This window comes from Panthera leo, chromosome D3 (assembly GCF_018350215.1).
Source record: "Panthera leo isolate Ple1 chromosome D3, P.leo_Ple1_pat1.1, whole genome shotgun sequence".
Taxonomy (NCBI): Eukaryota; Metazoa; Chordata; class Mammalia; order Carnivora; family Felidae; genus Panthera; species Panthera leo.
Window position 1 is genome coordinate 54,888,407 of NC_056690.1, and position 18,497 is coordinate 54,906,903.

Consider the following 18,497-nt stretch of genomic DNA (forward strand, 5'->3'; position numbering starts at 1 on the left):
ATACACATCTAGTAGGGATAACAGACTGATCATCTTAAAGTGTCAAATAATGGAGTGAGGGTACTCGTAGAGTAAGTAAGCTGGAAAGAGAGGTGTCAGCTGTGAGAGAGTAGATTCTTAAAACTGAAACCAGGAGGTGACTCTGTTATTGGAAATGAGAAGATGTAGGGGTAAGATTGTAAGAGAAGGTGGTTGATATGATATGGAAGAAAAGACTGTTGGGAATACGGAGGTCTAAAAATTGATAATCCAAGTTCTTACACATACTGAACACAGACAAATTTGGGTTTTGATTGCCTCTGGAGAGAGAGAGAGAGAGAGAGAGAGAGAGAGAGAGAGAGAGAGAGAGAGAGAACAGAAATGGGAAGAGTAATTTATTTGTGAAATTTTAATTTCTTACAAATAGGTCTAAAGTAGGCTAAAACATTGGTAGTTAATTTTGAATGGTGCATACAGCTTTTTGTCTTTCAATAGCTGAAAAAGTAAAAGCAAAATAGTTTAAGAATATTCATTGGAAAGCATGCTGTTAAACGCTGAAAAAAATCATATTCTATACTCCTGCAAAGTAACTCAAATTAATAGGCTGGTAAGATATAGCTAAGCGAGTATGAAAGACACAGTACCCTGTGGATTCATTCTAAGTATTCCAGGCTATTTAACAACTTCAATAATATTCTAATTGCTATCTCCACAAATAAATCACTACCCTGTTAACTCTTGATAAACACATTCTATAAAATATACCAGTAAATCTTTATGGTGTTCAATAGCTTTTTTGCTCATTTCCCTCGATTATCAACCCCATCTTTGGATCAGTGCAGTTACAATGGCACTGTCTTGCTTGAGGAACAGTAGAGCATTAGGAGTAGATATTCTGAACATTTTACAGAGCTTGGATGTAAGAAAATAGCTATACAGAAATTCATACCACACAGTTAACTTCAAGCAAACTAAATACAAATTAATCAATTTCAAATCATCTTAAACAAGTTCATTTTCTTTGATTTACGTTGCTGAAGCCTGCCTATCACATGAATAAGTAATCAAGTGAAGTTGTTTGCTCAAGTCAAATGTCCCATTTGTAAAAGGTTTTTTACATTTCTAAAGGATGCTGGCTCATTTGAAAGACAAAATTACTAATTACACACTGTACTACAAGGTAAACAATTATGCATCATTATCACCAAAAGCTCTTGCAAATATTTGTATGCACAGAGTCATGAACAAAGTCTGTTAACAAATATGGCATCTACCTTTCAGTGTTGCCATTTTTAAAATGAACCATATACGAGCAATAGATCATATATTGAATTAATTATGTAACTTATTCAAATAGTGTAACAGTTGGAAATGACATCAAATAGTGAGATGGTATTCTAAAGGAATCTTAGAATATATGTATCAGTTCAAATTTGGAAATTTTTGATGACGATATGCAAAAGATGTATGAGTGTCAGTGATTTGCTTTAAAAGTTTTTATTATTATTTTTAGACTTAAGGAAAAAAGAAGCTGGGATTAAGGGAAAAGTGATTTGGGTAATGGAAGAATAAAAAAGAAAAAAATTAAAAGACTAAGAACAGAGCTCTTTGGAGAAAGCAGTGGGTATACCCAAATACAGATGGAGAATTAAATAAAGTAATACACTTTTGACATATTTTCTAAGTTGTAAATGTAATGTCCATAGTCTGCTGTAACATGCCAGATACAGGAATCAAGACTTACCAAGGAAGGTAAAGAGGCAGTATTTCTGAGAAAGAATACAAATTTTGGATTCAGACAGACCTACATTCAAATCCTGATTGTCCTTAATGTAATTGGGGGGTGGTGCTTTCATACACTATTTACTTATATGTAAAATTTGCTTAATAATACCTACCATTAAGGTTGTTATCAAGATTAAGCTTAAATAAATTGAGAATAATATATACATTGTACTTATATATGTTGAGCAACATATACAAGTGATTTAATAAATAGTTTTTTGCTAATTAAAAAGTATGTAACAGCATGGATCTTCATTACAGTGACATCTGGTTTAATGAAATGGAAGACAATGAGAAAAAAAAGACAAAAAAGGTAAATAACCATTAATATTGCTTTGGAGCAAAATAAGATATCACAAATGACATTAGAATTAAACATACAGCAAGGAGATTAGGAGCACAGAGATACTGAAGCAAAGCAAGAAATAAGGATAACAAATTTTTATATTCAGCTTTCATTAGTTCATTATGTGATTTATTTAACACCTACTGAGAAAAACACAGACAAGTACACAGACACATACAAGCACAGACAATGCCTAAAGCCAGGAGCTTAGCTAAGAGGAAACACAAATAAACAAACCAACAGTAACTGTACATAGTGTGACAAGTCCTAGGAGAAAAGTGTATGCAATCAGTGAGGGTTAGTTAAATGAATACTTATGAGAACTGACTGCATACCAAGTGCTACCCTAGGTGACTGGGATATAAAGATGAATTAAAACTAAACTCACGATTTATATTCTCGTGAAGGAAAAAAGACACACACACACACACACACACACACACACACACACACACACACACATACATCTCTGTGCGATCATAAGTACAATAATAAACAGAAGTACTTAATACCACCATATTTTGGGGATAGGGGAAGTTACTAAGAGGGAAAGCATCTGGGAAGAGTTAATGTCTGAGCTATTGTATGAATGATCACTTCATCATGTTTTTTTTTTTTTTAAGCCAGAAAAAAGAGGAGGAGGAAGAGAAGGAAAAGGAAGAGAATTTCAATCAGAGGAATACCAGAGACAAAGATTAAAGTTTAAAATAATATGAGTTTGGATATATTAGTATTTTACTAAGCTACAACATTGAGATCACACAAAGGAGTGGTGCAAGATGAGTCTGAAGTTGTACAGGTAACAGGTTAAAGTGTCTAATCCATCAGTCTGGGAGACAAGACTTTATCCTATAGTTGGTAGAGAGACTCAAACTTTTTTAAGATGCTGAAAAGAAATAACATTTCATCCTTTGTAGATAATTTGCACCAGTAATGCTGTATAGGATAGATCTGAGGGTGAGCCCTCAGAGTACCTTGGAGTAAGGTAGACTAATTGGAAGCCCATTTTAATATTCCAATTAAGGGACAATTAGCACATGATTTAGGTCATTGGTAATTAAAACAGACAGAAAGGAAAGATCATTTAAAAGACAGACTTGGGGCACCTGGGTGGCTCAGTCAGTCAAGGGTCCGACTTCGGCTCAGGTCACGATCTCGTGTTCATGGGTTCAAGCCCTGCATAGGGTTCTGTGCTGACAGCTCAGAGCCTGGAGCTTGCTTCCAATTCTGTGTCTGCCCTTCTCCTGCTCACACTGTGTGTGTGTCTCTCTCTCAAAAATAAGTAAATATTAAAAAATAATTACAAGAAAGACTTAAAGAAGTTGGCAGGATGCTGGCTATAAGCAGACAGAGAGGCATATAGGATGATGCCTGAAGTAAGTAACTTGGTGGATAACGGTGTCAAGATGTGATATTGCAGGAGAGAGGAGGTATCCAAAACAATTCTATCAGGAGAAATAAAAGACGTGGATAGAGATTAAGAAGTGAAGAAAAATATGACATATGTTAAAATAATGAGAGTAGATACAATTTCTGGAATTGAGAGCAGACCAAGGATGTACAAGGGCTGCAGTTAGGACTCTGAGCTCATCTATGAGAGACAAGCAGAGATAAATGAGCTGCTGTCGAATTCCTAGAGAGAACAGCTTCATAGAGTTAAAGGCAGAACCAAGAGAGTGACATGCTGAATCTCAAAAAGAGATAGCATCAGAGAGGGCATTAGACACAAATGCTTGGTTCACATAGGGGGGAAAAAGATATTGCAATAACATGAAAAAAACACTCCGTGAATTTAGAAAGGGAGATGTTCATTGTTGTAGTTGTCTTTAAATTAAGTAAGAAAATTTTGGTAGCATTGGAGTTTCAAAAGCCAGACTGCTGTGTGTCAAAAAGTGATTAACAGTCAAGCAAATACTGTTAATAATCTAGCAAATATTGCTAACTACATGAAAATTTTAATGAGAATGTAAGGGAACTACTGTGTGATTGCCAAAGATAAAACTAGAATGAAGACAAGGCCTTCACTTTAGGCTGGAAGAGGGTTAATGGTGAATATAGCCTGAAGGAAGAAAGTAATGAACAAAGATGTCAGAAATAGAAGCTATAAGGATAAACTATGTCCTGTACAGGGCAAAAGGTATTAAGATCAAGAGCACCGATGGACATGCTAGCCTTAAAGAGGAAGTACCATTTGCCACTTAAATTTAAGGAGGCAGGAGAGCTGTTTGCAGATACTAGCACTGTAGAATACATTTGACAAAATGCATCATATCTTCAACTGTTCCTTCCAATATGGGTAACCTATAGTATAAAGAAGATTAACGTTTTCTGAGTTTATCTTCTTGGGATTTATCATGATGCCTGAATCTAAGGATTCACGTTCAAAAGACTGTTATCTGCCATTGTCTTTTTGAATATTGCTTTCCCATTCTCTATTTCTCATTCTATTCTCCGTAATACTTAATATTTATTCCATATTTTTGTCTCTTTTGCTCTCTGTACTGCATTCCGGGTTCCTCTTCATGTTTCCAAGGGCACTGATTCTTTTTTTCCCCCAGCTGCATTTGGTATTTAATTAATACAATATTTAATCAAAATGAATCCACTTTGAAGCTTTACAAGTTTTGGTGAATTCATTTTCAAACCTCCCTGAACTGTTTTGATAATGTTCTATTAGTTTGTTTTGTTCCCTTTAATCATTTTAAACTTACTTAGGCAGATTTAATCTAATACTATCATTTGAAATTATTGTGGGTGTAAATATACTGCTGATTATTTCTGCTCTCATTCATGTTCTATTTTCCCTTATTGTTTCATATTTTGTGAGGTCATCTTCATTTAATGTTTATTTATTGAGAGAGAGAGAGAGAGAGAGAGAGAGAGAGAGAGAATGTGTGCGAGTGGGTGAGGGGCAGAGAGAGAGAATCCCAAGCAGGCTCAATGCTGTCAGCGTGAAGCGAGAGGCAGGGATCAATCTCACAAACTCAAGGGATCATGACTTGAGCGGAAAACAAGAGTGGGATGTTTAACCGACTGAGCCACCCAGGCACCCCTGTCAGATTTAAAAGCTTTATTTGAGAAAATCTTGTGTGGCCTCTGCCTGTTTATTTCTCTAGAGAATATTTATCAAGGTAAGATCACTTTTTAAAGTGATAATTTCTTGGTTGGGGCCTTACAAGATCACCTAGATGGTATAAATGAAAACATCAAACAAGTGTCAAAAATAGCCACACCATTCTCTTGTTTCCTACCCAGGTTCCAGGCTTAGACAGACACACTTTCTTATCTCTGCCTTTGCTTGTGGGTATATGTTTTCTGCTCTGCCCATTCAAATGGTCTTACTTTGCCCAGTTCCCTTACTTGCACAGATCCATGGCCCATGGCCTATTATTTGAAGACACTAAAATTTAATCACCCTGTTTGCCAAGATCAGCAAAGTCATTTTTCAATTCATATTTTTAGAGAAGCCAAATATCAACTAAAAATTTAACTTACAGGTTTTCCATTATTATTATTATTATTATTATTATTATTATTATTATTATTACTATTATTATTATTTTGCATTGCCCTCTGAGGATTTCCTTTACTTTTTCATCTGCACAATGCGGCATTTAAAGGATGTATATCCTATTTATGCTCCATTTATAAGTGTCTTACAGTCTTTATTATCAATGTTGCAGGAAAAGTAAACTCTGATTACTTTTTTATCTACATACTCTTTTTTAGACATAGTATCCTGTCCCTTTGTTTAACTTTATGACTCAAAATTTATGTCCTCCTCATTTCTGTGCTATAGATCTATCTAATTTTTACTTCTCATTTCTATTTGAAGAGCTGATAAGAATCTGAAATTTAATATGGCCCGAAGACACATAATTATATCTTCTCCAAAATCCCCCTCAGACTTTCCGCAAGCCCTTGTTACCTCAGCAAGTAGCCTGACGATTTTCCCCCCTCACATTTTATATTCCATCTGTCAAAAGATCCCATTGGTACTTCCTCTAAAATATATCTGAATTCAGCTATTACCATTTTTATTGAAAAAAAACCCTTGATCTATATCATCATTATAATTTTTCTGAGTGACCAAAAGAGCCGGCATCCTTCTATATGCACCAAAGTCCGTCCTTCAGTAAGCTGCCCATAGATCTAAAATAAGATGTAAGATGCTTTAAATGCATTAGATGTTTCACCCACATTCCTTTATCACAACCCACTTATAGGCTTGCACTATCTGGGCCCTGTCTGCCTTGCAACATTCGTCTCCTTGAATTACTCTGCCCACATACAATTTTCCAGAAACAGTGGCCTCCATTCTGTTTCCAGAACACACGAAATTTTTATCCATCATAGGACTTTTGTGTGTTCCATTACTTCTATTTGGCAACTTCTTTCCTGGAACAGCTCAAGGCTGGCAAAGCTTCTTCATTAAAGTCTCAATTCAAGAGACAGCAGTGTCCTTGGAGGTCATTGCTAAAGCAGAGGTCCCAATTCTTCACTGGCCCGGTCACTCTAGCACATTATCCATTTTTTTTCTTCCTCCCAAGAGTATCGGTGACTGAATTTTTGGAAATTTATCAAATATTTAGTATCTATGTAGCAGAATGTAAGTTTAAATGATATCCCCAGCACTTAAACAGTATTTCATATAAAGCAGGTGTTCAGGACACTCAAACACACACACATGGACAAACACATGCACACACTTGCAAACATACATTTGATTTTTAGGTCTACATTTTCTTTAAGTACAAATATTGATTATAAAGGCAGTCATAAGCATATGGTTATATTATTAGTCTACTAGTCATAAACAAGAGACTATAAAATCACTGCGTAAAGTAAAAATAAAGATACATGACGCTATTTCTGTTAACCATTAAATAATAAAAACAATTGACCTTTATATTATTGTCTGTATCTCTTATAATGTATCGTGTATAACCCACAGAAATGGAGCCAAATGATGTTTGACAAAGAAGCAAAGGCAATACAGTGGGGCAAAGATCATATTTTCAACAAATGGTGTTGGAACGACTGGACATCCACAGACAAAAAAAAATAAAGCTAAACAGGGACCTTACCTCTTTCATAAAAATTAACTCAAAATGGATCATAGACCTAAATGTAAAATGCAAACTATAAAATCCCTGAAGATAACATAGGATAAAACTTAGGTGAGCTTGGATATGGCAATAGTTTGTTAGACACAATACCAAAGCACAACCCATGGAAAAATTAATTGATAAGCTGGACTTTGTTAAAATTAAAACCTTTGGCTCTGTGAAAGCCAAGGTCAAAAAATTGAGAAGCCACAAACTGGGAGAAACTATTTATAAATGACACATCTAATAAAGACCTGTTGTACAAAGCATATGAAATACTCTGAAAAGTCAACAGAGGGAAAAAAAAATCCAATTTAAAAATGGGTCAAAGACCTTAATGGACACCTCATCAAAGAAGATGAGTATATGAACAATATCAAATAAGTATATGAAAAGATTCTTCAAATCATATGCCATTAAAGGAAATGCAAATCAAAACAACAAGAAGATATCACTACACACCTATTAGAATGGTCAAATGTAGAACACTGACAACACCAAATGCTGGTGAGGATGTGAATCAACAGGAACTCTCATTCATTGCTACTGGGATTGCAAAATAATACAGCCCCTATGGAAGGCAGTTTGGCAGTTTCCTACAAAACTAAACATATTCTTATCATATGATCCAGCAATTGTTTGTTGGTATTTACCCAAAGGAGTTGAAGACTTTTGCCCATGCAAAAACCTACACGCAAATATTTATAGTGGCTTTATTTATAACTGCCAAAACTTGGAAGCAACCAAGATGCTCTTCAGTAGGTGAATGCTTAAACTGTGGTATACCCAGATACAGAATATTATTTGGTGCTATAAAAAATGAGCCATGAATCACATAAAGGAACTTTAAATGGATATTAGTTAGTGAAAGAATCCAATTGAAAAGGCTACATACTATATGATTACAACCATATGACATTCTGAAAAAAAGGCAAAACTATGAAGACAATAAAAAACTAGTGGCTGTCACAGTTTGGATGGGAGGAATGGAAGAATGAGTAGACAGAGCATAGAGGACCTCAGGACAATGAAAATACTCTGTATAATACCATTATTACTGCATTACTAGGGTATTACTGCATAATACCCTAGAATGTACAACACCAAGAGTTAACACTGATGTAAATTACGGACTTTGGGTAATATTTTCTGTCAGTGTAGGCTCATCAATTGTACTAAATATACCACTGTGGTGAAGGATGTTGATCATGGGGGAGGCCGTGCATGTACAGGGACCAGGGGTATATGAGAAATATCTATATATTCTCCTCAATTTTCCTGTGACCCTATCTGCTCTTAAAAAAATAAAACCTTAATTAAAAATCTATCATTTTGCACAACTTAAATATATATACATTATATTTCTCAGTTATACTTCAATAAATCTGGAAAAGTTTTAAAAATAAGTAAGATAAATTTTAATAAATGTCAAACATATTTGGTACTTTCTTCATTTTTGTTGAATTTAGATTTCGTTTTCTAATTAATGGGAAAGCAGTTTTTGTTAGTTGATAAGAGTTTACAGAGGCCATTAATATTTCTTGATTCTACCCTATCAGATATGGAGGAAACTCTACCTTATACTGATAGAAAACTTGGTGTTATAATTTATCCCACAAAATTTCTACCTCATAAAAATTCTAATTTTCAAGCAGTAAATGGAGTAGACGTAGAAAAATTTGCTTGCCAATTTAAAGCACTTCTACATTTAACATGGAACTTCCATCTCCATGAACATCTTCCCTCAATTTCAGACCTATCCGTCAGAGTGATATCTAGACACGTACACTTGAATCATGCCATACGCAATTCCAAACCAAACATATCAACATCTTCCCTCCAACCTTTCTGTTTTTCCTCCGTATATTTCCCAAGTTACTATCTGGTACCACCATCAAACCAGTTATTCAAAGCTTAACTCATTCAATTACCACCAAAGTGATATCTTTAAAAGAGAATCTGACCATACAGCTTCTTTTGTGCATTTCCATGGTCTTCAGCAGAGTCGAAACTTAGTTCCCTACCCTCAGTGTTTGTCCCTACCTGCCTGCCACATAAAAATGTGTGTTCATGTGCACACACACACACGCACACACATGCACAGAGACAGACACACAAGTCAGATCAAGCACTTGCTCTAAGCTCTAGCCACAAAGTCAAAGTGCAATTCAGCACAATCTTACCTGTACCCCAAGACAACTGCATTTTAATGTTAAGGCTGCTATTTGGGATTGTTATTACTGGAGTAATATGTCAAGCATATTTGAACATTTATTAAACATCAGTTAAATTGAAATCACATTAAATTTCAAAAAAAAAAAAAAAGAGAGAAGGTAAAAAAATCCTGAATCTGAATACAGAAAATCAAGTTTCAAATGCCAGTAGTATTAAGCCGTGAGAACTTCAAAAAGGCACTTTGCCTTTCTGAATCCCAAGTTCTTTATTTCTTCCTTGGAAGCACACAAGAATTCTCTAGAAAAAGCAGAATTCAATAGAGGATATATAAATATTCCACCTCATTAGTAACCAAAGAAATGGGAGTTTGAAACAACATTGAGGATGTATTTTTTCACTTATCAAGTTGGAAAAAACACAGCGCTCAATGTTAGCACAAGTACATCACAGAACAAGCTTATGTACTGCTCAGCTTCAATAAATGACACAGTCTTTCTGGAAAGTAGGTTTAGAAAGGTATTAGAAATTTATTTTTTTAAAGGTATTAGGAATTTAAAAGCATTATAGCTAATCTACTTCCAGAAATCTACTTGGAACTTTAAAAAGCTTAGATATCTGAAAAATAATTGCCACAATGTTTACGTCATGAAAATAAAAACAACCTAAAAGTAAATATTAGAGTAATTATGAAAAAATCATGACACACCCATATAATAGAGTTTTTACAGATATCCAAAGCTCCATTTTACCAAAACTTCCAGTGCTTTCAAAATGAAAGAATCTTCGGGGCGCCTGGGTGGCGCAGTCGGTTAAGCGTCCGACTTCAGCCAGGTCACGATCTCGCGGTCCGTGAGTTCGAGCCCCGCGTCAGGCTCTGGGCTGATGGCTCGGAGCCTGGAGCCTGTTTCCGATTCTGTGTCTCCCTCTCTCTCTGCCCCTCCCCCGTTCATGCTCTGTCTCTCTCTGTCCCAAAAATAAATTAAAAAAACGTTGAAAAAAAAAAAATTAAAAAAAAAAAAAAATGAAAGAATCTTGTATGATCTTTTTGCACTATTGTTATAATGTGTATTTTTTAGAAAAGAAAATACAAAAAAGTGCAAAAACAGATTGAAAACCTAAAATCATTTCAGTAAATAGAGAAAATAACTACTAATATATTACTGAGTTTTTTCATCCATAATGACGCTAATTGTATGTCCTTTTATTCCCAACATAATATAATAGAATTCTTGTTACATTGTTATACAAACCTCAAATACATTATTTGAATATCTGTAAAAATTATTTGAATATCATGGTTTGGGAAATGAAAAAAGTCTTGGGCATATACAAGGGCAAAATTGAAAAAAAGAATCCCTCTCATAAATATAAGGTTGCAAATGGTTAACTCAATTTTATCTTAGGACTCAAAGATTTTCCACAAATAGTTTCCAGAAGAAAGTGGAAAACACACAATAAAAATAGCCAAGAGCACAAGGGAAAAAGATAGCAAAAGCATGAGTTAGGAGAATAAGATGCAAAAATAAATGACAAAGACTACAGATATTTAAATTATTAGATTTAGATAAAATAATAACTAACTATTCACACTATGTTGAAAAAGCAAAAGATAAGCTGTAAATATCTATATCAAACAGGGAATTATAAAATTACTTAGAAGATTTGGAAGTAAAACAAACTGTGGGGAAATAGGTTCTACTTACATAAATGGGTTAGAAAGCTTAGGGCCGACAGCCGCCACCGGGCAAAAGCGACTGAGGTTAGGTAGCAAGATATTGTAATGGATCACGAATAACTTATTATATCACTTGTTATATCATGGAAATTACTTTCCATCTGATGCCAATATACTATTTTATTTGGATCGAAAACTCCACTTGTCCCCCCCAGACCCTTTGCTTCTTACACACACAAGTTAATGATTACTATCTGATTGTTTTCTTCACTTTTGCCAAGTGTGTAAGATCTTGTTTTCTTCACGTTCACCACGTGGGAAATACCTTGTGAGCTCAATAAAGTCAAACCCTTTATTTGGGTTTGACTTATGAAACCCTGTTCAGGCCCTTGTCTCCTCCCATTACATTAGCCTCTCTCGTATTCAATTCTGTGTCCGCTCTCTTACTGGACAAGACAGAACTCCAGACTCATAGTTTGTGACAGCAAATAAAGTTTCGAAATGAATAATTATTTTTGCATCTATCTATCTACCTACTTACCTATCTACCTTGCTAGCTACCTACCTACCTATCGACTATTAAGAGTGAGAGATTCACCAGTGAAACACGAATGTAAGAAATGTTTGCCATATATGAGCTGATATTATCTCCTCAAATATTATCTCTGTCCTTTTTTTATCTTCTCGTCTTTTAGAACATCACTTAAACATGTGGCAGACCTGACTCTTACCTGACTATCTCTTAATTTCTTTGATTTCACTAATCTTTCGCTAATTCTTTGTTGACTAATCTGCTGTTAAAATCATCATTTATTTTTTTTAATTTCAAGTGAAAATCTGAAAGAAAATTTAAGTAATTAAGTGATATCTAAAATATTAACTGGACAAGCACAATGTATACACTGGAAATCCTTTACAATAACCAAGGCTACATTTCCACTACATGTGATAGACTGTATCACTATTCTCAATTATGTACTGTCTCTCTTTTTAAGAGGATTAGACTTCCCACCCTGTTGACATCAGGCTTGGCCATATGACTTGCTTTGTTCAATGGAGTGTGAGCAAAAGAAACAGTTATCATCTTCCTGTGGAAGCTGTAAGGGTCATCAAGTGATCTCACTAATGAATCTGTGCTTACCAGAACAATGTGCCCTAGCAGGATCTGATTCTTCACCCTGAATCTAAGAAGTAGAAATAACATGAAACACAGACACAGCTAAGTTGCAATGCAAGTGAGAAATAAACCTTTCTACTTGTATACCACTAAGATGAGATGGACGCTTGTTGGCAAGATAATCTCATAAATGCTAACTCTCACACTTCCTTTCTTCCAGAGGGGTCTTCTCATTAGCTTCAGAATTTTTATTTTTTCTCCTATGGCTCTCTTAATAAAATGCAGTAACATTAACAAGTACAATTTTAAGTTATCTTTTGGAAAACAATGTTCCTTTTGCTGTCTTTTAAAAATTCTTTTCAACACATAGATAAATCTTATAGTTTCATTCTAGCATTTCCAAAGACAAAACGATCACTAAGAAATTTTAACAACTTCCTATACAATCATCAAATATCATCATTACCCCTTTCCCTTCTTTGTTCCTTCTTTCCCTTCAATGATTAACTTTGGATAGCACAGTACGTCATGTACCATGCTTGATGATGCAGATTCAGTGATGAAGAGAATACAGACATGGCCTATGTCTGCCCTCACAGATCACGTTTTTTGAGGGAGATGAACAAGAGTCAAATATGTGCACATAAAAATTGCAAATATGGCAAGAGATCTGAAGGAGAAAAGTATGTGTGCCATATATACACATAATATATGAATTGGATTTAACTTGGATTTCATTGATTTAACAATCAATGAAAAAGCTTCTCAGAACTCACTCCAAAACTGTCTTAAGGATAAAGAGTAATTTGCTGGGTAAAAGGAACGGGAAAAATACTATAGGAAAAGGAAATAGCACACAAATGCCATATGGGCTGGCAAACACGTGGCAAATAGGAGAAGATGAAGCAAGGCTATAGTATTTGAACCAAATGTGATATGAGACAACAGAGGCAGGTATGTCTGCCTATTCAGGGACCTTGTCGGAGATGTTAAGGAGGGGATTTTCCCTTCATTCCTGTTAAAATTAATGCAGGTGTGGAGAGGAACTGATCATACTTATGTCAAAAAAGACAAAAAAACAAAAAACAGAAAAAAGAATGAACCCACCACAGTGTAGATAATGGATTAGAAAGGAAGCATAATGACTGCAGGTAAACTAGCTTTGGAAGTCACTATAAGCTCTTGCTAGACATGATGATAGCTTGTTCCAGGGTGCTGATCGAGCAGTGTAACAGATAAAAAGATATTTAGTGTGTGAAACATTTCTTCTTAATATGTTGAATATGAGGGTTGAAATAGAAACAGAAAGCAAGAAAACCTGTAGGTTTCTGAGCTAAGAAAACTAGTAGTTGCTGGGAAGAATTGAGGGTTGACTGAAGGATAGCAGGAGCTTGATTAAACATACTGTAAGTTTAAAGTGTCTTTGAGTGTAAGAGGACATGTCAAAAGGAGATGATATGAGTGAGCAAAAACTCCTTGTAAGATCATTTTCTCACTACTTGATATCTCTAAAGGGATTCAGACTGCTTTAAAGAGCAACATTTAGAATAGAAATAAACAACATTTAAGCTGATGATAAACACAAACACCACCAAACCACCCCAGAGATGTATCCATGTAAAATGAGGAGATACATTATATTTAACATATTTAATATATTATATCAAAATAAAAATTATATTTGCAAAATTACCTGCTATTGATAAGACCTGCCATGGTTTCAATATCAATTCCAAGCTTTCTGTTTTCTTCTGCCGAACGAGTATATGCAATTGAAATATCTGAAAGGTCTTTTGCAACATTAGAAAGCTCAATATCCCATGTTTGTTTCTTTAAGATAAGAATAAGAGAATCATTTATACATGTTATGTATCTCAAAAAGAAAAAAAAAATGTGTAATAATGTCATTACTTTTAGTTGCAGGAGTTAATATTTAGGAACAGAGAACAGAGCTCTAGGGGGAAGTAGAAAAAGGTCAACTTACTGTTGCATAATAATTATTGAATCCTTCCAGATATTCCTTTTCATAACCTTTTCTCTTCCAGGCTAGTTGATCATAATTTTTTTTCAAATTGTCTAGCTAAGAAAAAATATACAGAAAAAAATGAATTATGAAGCTTCCTCCATTTTTTTGTAAATTAAGAAATATATTTCAAATTGTGTCGGTACCATCACTTAATAAATATTGATTAAATAGTATAAAATAACACCATAAGTGGTTGCCATTTATAAAAATTGATACAAGATTCTGAATATAATGTAGCAAATCAATTTAACAGTGCTCAAATAATTAACCATGAAAAACAGATTATATTTTAGTTATAAGTTGATAAATATTAGAAAATTCAAATCATAATTCATCACATTAACAACTTAAAGGAAAAAAAAACAACATAAATATGGTCAATACTCCAGACGATAGCCGTGATAAATTCACTATCTAGTTTTGAAAAATTTTAAACTAGTACAAGGAAAAACTACACAAATATAAAGAACAACAATGCTTATTTAAGAGTTTCAATCAAGATCCACGTGAAAAGAAGCCATGCAAAGGTTTAATAGAATATATTATGAGTTATCTTAAAATTATAGTTGCATCAACTTGCCAATATACTAAAAATCATTGAATTATACAATTTTAGAAAACATATTTAAGAGGCAACAGATCTAAACATTAATGACAAAGGAAATAATTCAACAGGACATTGTTTCCCAAACCATTTCAGAACACTTTTTTATTTTATTCATACTAAACACCATACTATTTGTACTAGTATGCATTTAATAATTTTCTTAAGGCAATTCACATGTTTATTTAAATAATTTTTTCAAAAAGAAAACTGTTATTATAAGTTACAAATCCAGTATTATATGCCATAAAGGAAAGCAACTTTGAAAACAAAAACAATTTAGGAAACAAACAATATAAAAATAAAAGTAGTATTAAATGTATTCAATTTACCAAAATAATACTAAATATATTTCTCTTAGAATTATGATCAGTAATTAAAGAAATATTTGGATTGATGTTGTAACTTTAAGATGAGAATTTCAATGAATTATGATTTACCTGTATATTTAATAAATTTCCCAAGTAACTGGACAGTGTATTTCTAACCAGTACACTGATAGTGTAGATAAATTTCCCAGTAGACTGGACAGTGTATTTCTAACCCAAATAAAAATGGGTTTTTTTTTTAATAACTTCTAGTTTCAAGAATTCCTTTGAAATATCTTCCAGAATTGTTCTTCAGAAACTGTCCAATTACTAAGTGATGTACAAGCTTTCTTATTCACTCATTACTACCATGGTTTGGGAAGTAATTCTGAAGAAGACTATTAGTCAAGCTTTTTAGATAGTGCAATATATTTTGAATGTATTCCTCAGATAAAGTTGTAACCAAATCACTCAATGAAACACATCCTCCTTGACATGATTAAAAGGTATACTCTGTGGCTTCAGTTTTGCTGGATTTATTTTCTTCAATGTGGAACACCTATTAGATTTGCATTTTAGGTTTTTGGCATTTTAGGTTTTTGAGTGAAATTAAAAATATCCTTTGTAAAATATCCTAATTTTTAATGGAGCTTTATCATAAAAGTCATCTAGAAGCCCAAGGTTTTTACTGAGGAACACCTGAACCTCTTTTTCTAAATAGGGAACGAGTTTTTTTAAAAAGCACATATTAAATAATGGTTGATCATCCATTTACAAATCTGACAGCACATAGTATTTGGTGGTGAAGCACTTCTCTTAAAATGCCCACATCGTTTTGCAATGGCTTCCCTATGAATATAACAGTGGGTAGATTTGCCTGTCTTGGCAATTGTTTGAATATGTGTAATGAATTATTTTCTTTTATCTGGCTATGGCATTAGCATCAGATGTGCTTAATCAAAAGCATGGATTCCAGGACTTACTGCTGTTTCTCAAGAAGTGTCAATAAGTTTAAATTTTCTTTATTTGTACACATTAGCAAAGAATTCCCAGTGTAAATGAATTCATCGCTTTGCAGTGAATTATAACAACTTTTATACTAGATAATAATTACTTCTTTATATATTTGGTTATCTTCTCTAAGAGATGGACTGTTGTTTGACAAGGGCATTTAATGAATCATTTTGTTAGCTATATCCCTGAATCTCCCTGTCACCATTTCTTTGGTAACAGGCTTGATAAATGTCTTGCTAACTGCTTCAGCAGATCTGGACTGTGAAGTTAATTGTAATGCTAAAAACATAATTGTAGAGTCTCAGCATTTTCATTCTGTGTCAGTCTGCACACACACTGGAGTATCCTTCTATTTTAAAATTTTGATGGGCTTTATAAAATACTTTTTGCACTTCAACATGACAACTGTGGATTGTTTAATAATTGTGCCCATTGTGACTAATCTTAGAACACATAATAAAGATTTGTTTTCTTCACTTGTTCATAAAATCCAGAATTCTAATAAAATGCAAGTTCATCCCACACTAATCTTTCTTTGCTGCCTGTACTTTTGCAACATTAGTAAGGGATTTTTAGGAAATACTTTTATTTGGTCTTCACATCTATCTAAAGACATGTAACTGTGTCTTCACTAGTGTTCTTCACTAGCGTCTTTATGTCTACACGTAAATATCTTTATTTGTAACCATTTTTCTAGGACTGAGTCTACATAAGTACAAAAATCATAAACAGACCCCAAACCAGTTTCCAATGTACTTTCCAGATCAGACGTGGTAGCTCTGATACCTAAAATTATCCATATTTCATATACCAAACAATTGTAAATCTTTAGAAGTAGATTCTCCCATGTGTTTTCCAATAAAAAGAATAAAAAATAAACATGAGAATTCAGTGCCTTAATAATCTGTACTGCCATGTGACTGACAGGTGTTTGTTGGAAGGCTTAGGAAATGAAGTTATAAAACATTCATGAACACACCTTAAGTACTATACGTATAATTCTTAAAATCTGCGATGTTTAAGAAGTACAATTACTTTAGCCCTGCCCTAAGCAATAAAACCCAGGCAATCACACATATTGTTGTGTGCTAATTGCTTTCCTAATACAAACGATAATAAACATAACTTTGAAAATTTTCATCATTGGAATATCTAAAATCATGTAGGATGTCATGAATAGTAATCTTTGCAAGCAAAAAAAAAAAAAAAAAAAAAAAAAGAGGAAATCTGAATGGCTGAATGGGGCTAAAAAAAGAAATGAAATGAATTTACTTCACTACCAGGAAGGAAAATGAAAATTAATCCAACACTTCTTTACCCAACAATTAAGTTGGTATAATTTTAAAATACCTACAGTGTTGAGTAAAGTGAGAAATCAGACATCTGTATTGCTCATATACTCATACATATGTACAAATATACAAACAAAACTTTTTGGAACATATTTCAGTAATATCTGTCTTGAAAAATACAGTTAGTTCTGACACAACAATCCAACTTTTGAGATTCTATCACATACAAAGAACCAGGACATAAAAACAACAGATATAAAGTTATTAATTTTAATATTGTTAGTAGTGGTTAATAACTGTATTCATTCTGAATTTATTCAAAAGATAAGTAATTGACTAAGTTATCTGACGTGAATAAAGGGTAATTAATGGCTCAGTGAACCTCCTTTGCAACTTCCTTCTAAAGTGTTTTCTTGTGCATCAGAGCCCAGGAAAGAAAAAGAACAGAAAGGAAGCCAGGGAGGCAGGCAGGAAGGAAGGCAGGCAGTTTCTATTTTTATTTGTGAAAGTGTTCAGGATGCACATTAGTTTCAACCAATAGGAGATAACAGTCAGGCATATTATGCAAAGTAGAACTGAGGTAAAAGGCATCTTCCTGATTATTGGTTGCTTTTGTTTTGTTTGTTTTGTTTTGTTTTCTCTCTATTGGCAAATAAGGCCATAGAGATGTGACTATACACATAGAGATGTGTATAGCTGAATGTTGTAGAGTTGAGTGTCTGTCTACCAGCTGTGGGTACCGAGGCCCTGTGGCAGCGGAAGCAGTGGCTACAGCTCCCATATCCCCAGCCTTCTGATCCAAGGAGCAGGCATACGCCCAACACAGGTCCAGAGGCAGCCTCGGATGTCATAGTGCCTATACTACTGGTCAACTGGGGAAACACTCCTGGAAGCCCAGCCTACAGTTCTCTCTGCCAGTTTTGCAAACTTGTTGAAATCTCTAAACCCCTTTCTGCCTAAAACAGAGGGATTTCTGTTTTCTGCACTGTACTCTGACTGATAGGATGGCAATTTACAGTGGGAAAGATCTGTACCACTAAAAAAGTACATTAGGCTTATATCTAATAA

At 34.0% G+C, this 18,497-nt stretch overlaps 1 protein-coding gene across 10 annotated transcripts in view; it reads right to left on the reverse strand.

The window, feature by feature from the left end:
* Window positions 1-18,497, reverse strand: part of CCDC178 (coiled-coil domain containing 178) — a 468,894-nt gene that overhangs the window by 326,472 nt on the left and 123,925 nt on the right. For all 10 annotated transcript variants that reach the window (XM_042910989.1, XM_042910988.1, XM_042910990.1 and 7 more), the window contains exons 11-12: window positions 14,170-14,265; window positions 13,879-14,015 (exon numbers count right to left, since the gene is read on the reverse strand). In XM_042910989.1, the coding sequence (XP_042766923.1) occupies window positions 13,879-14,015; window positions 14,170-14,265 (233 nt within the window). The remainder of the gene's footprint in view (window positions 1-13,878; window positions 14,016-14,169; window positions 14,266-18,497) is intronic.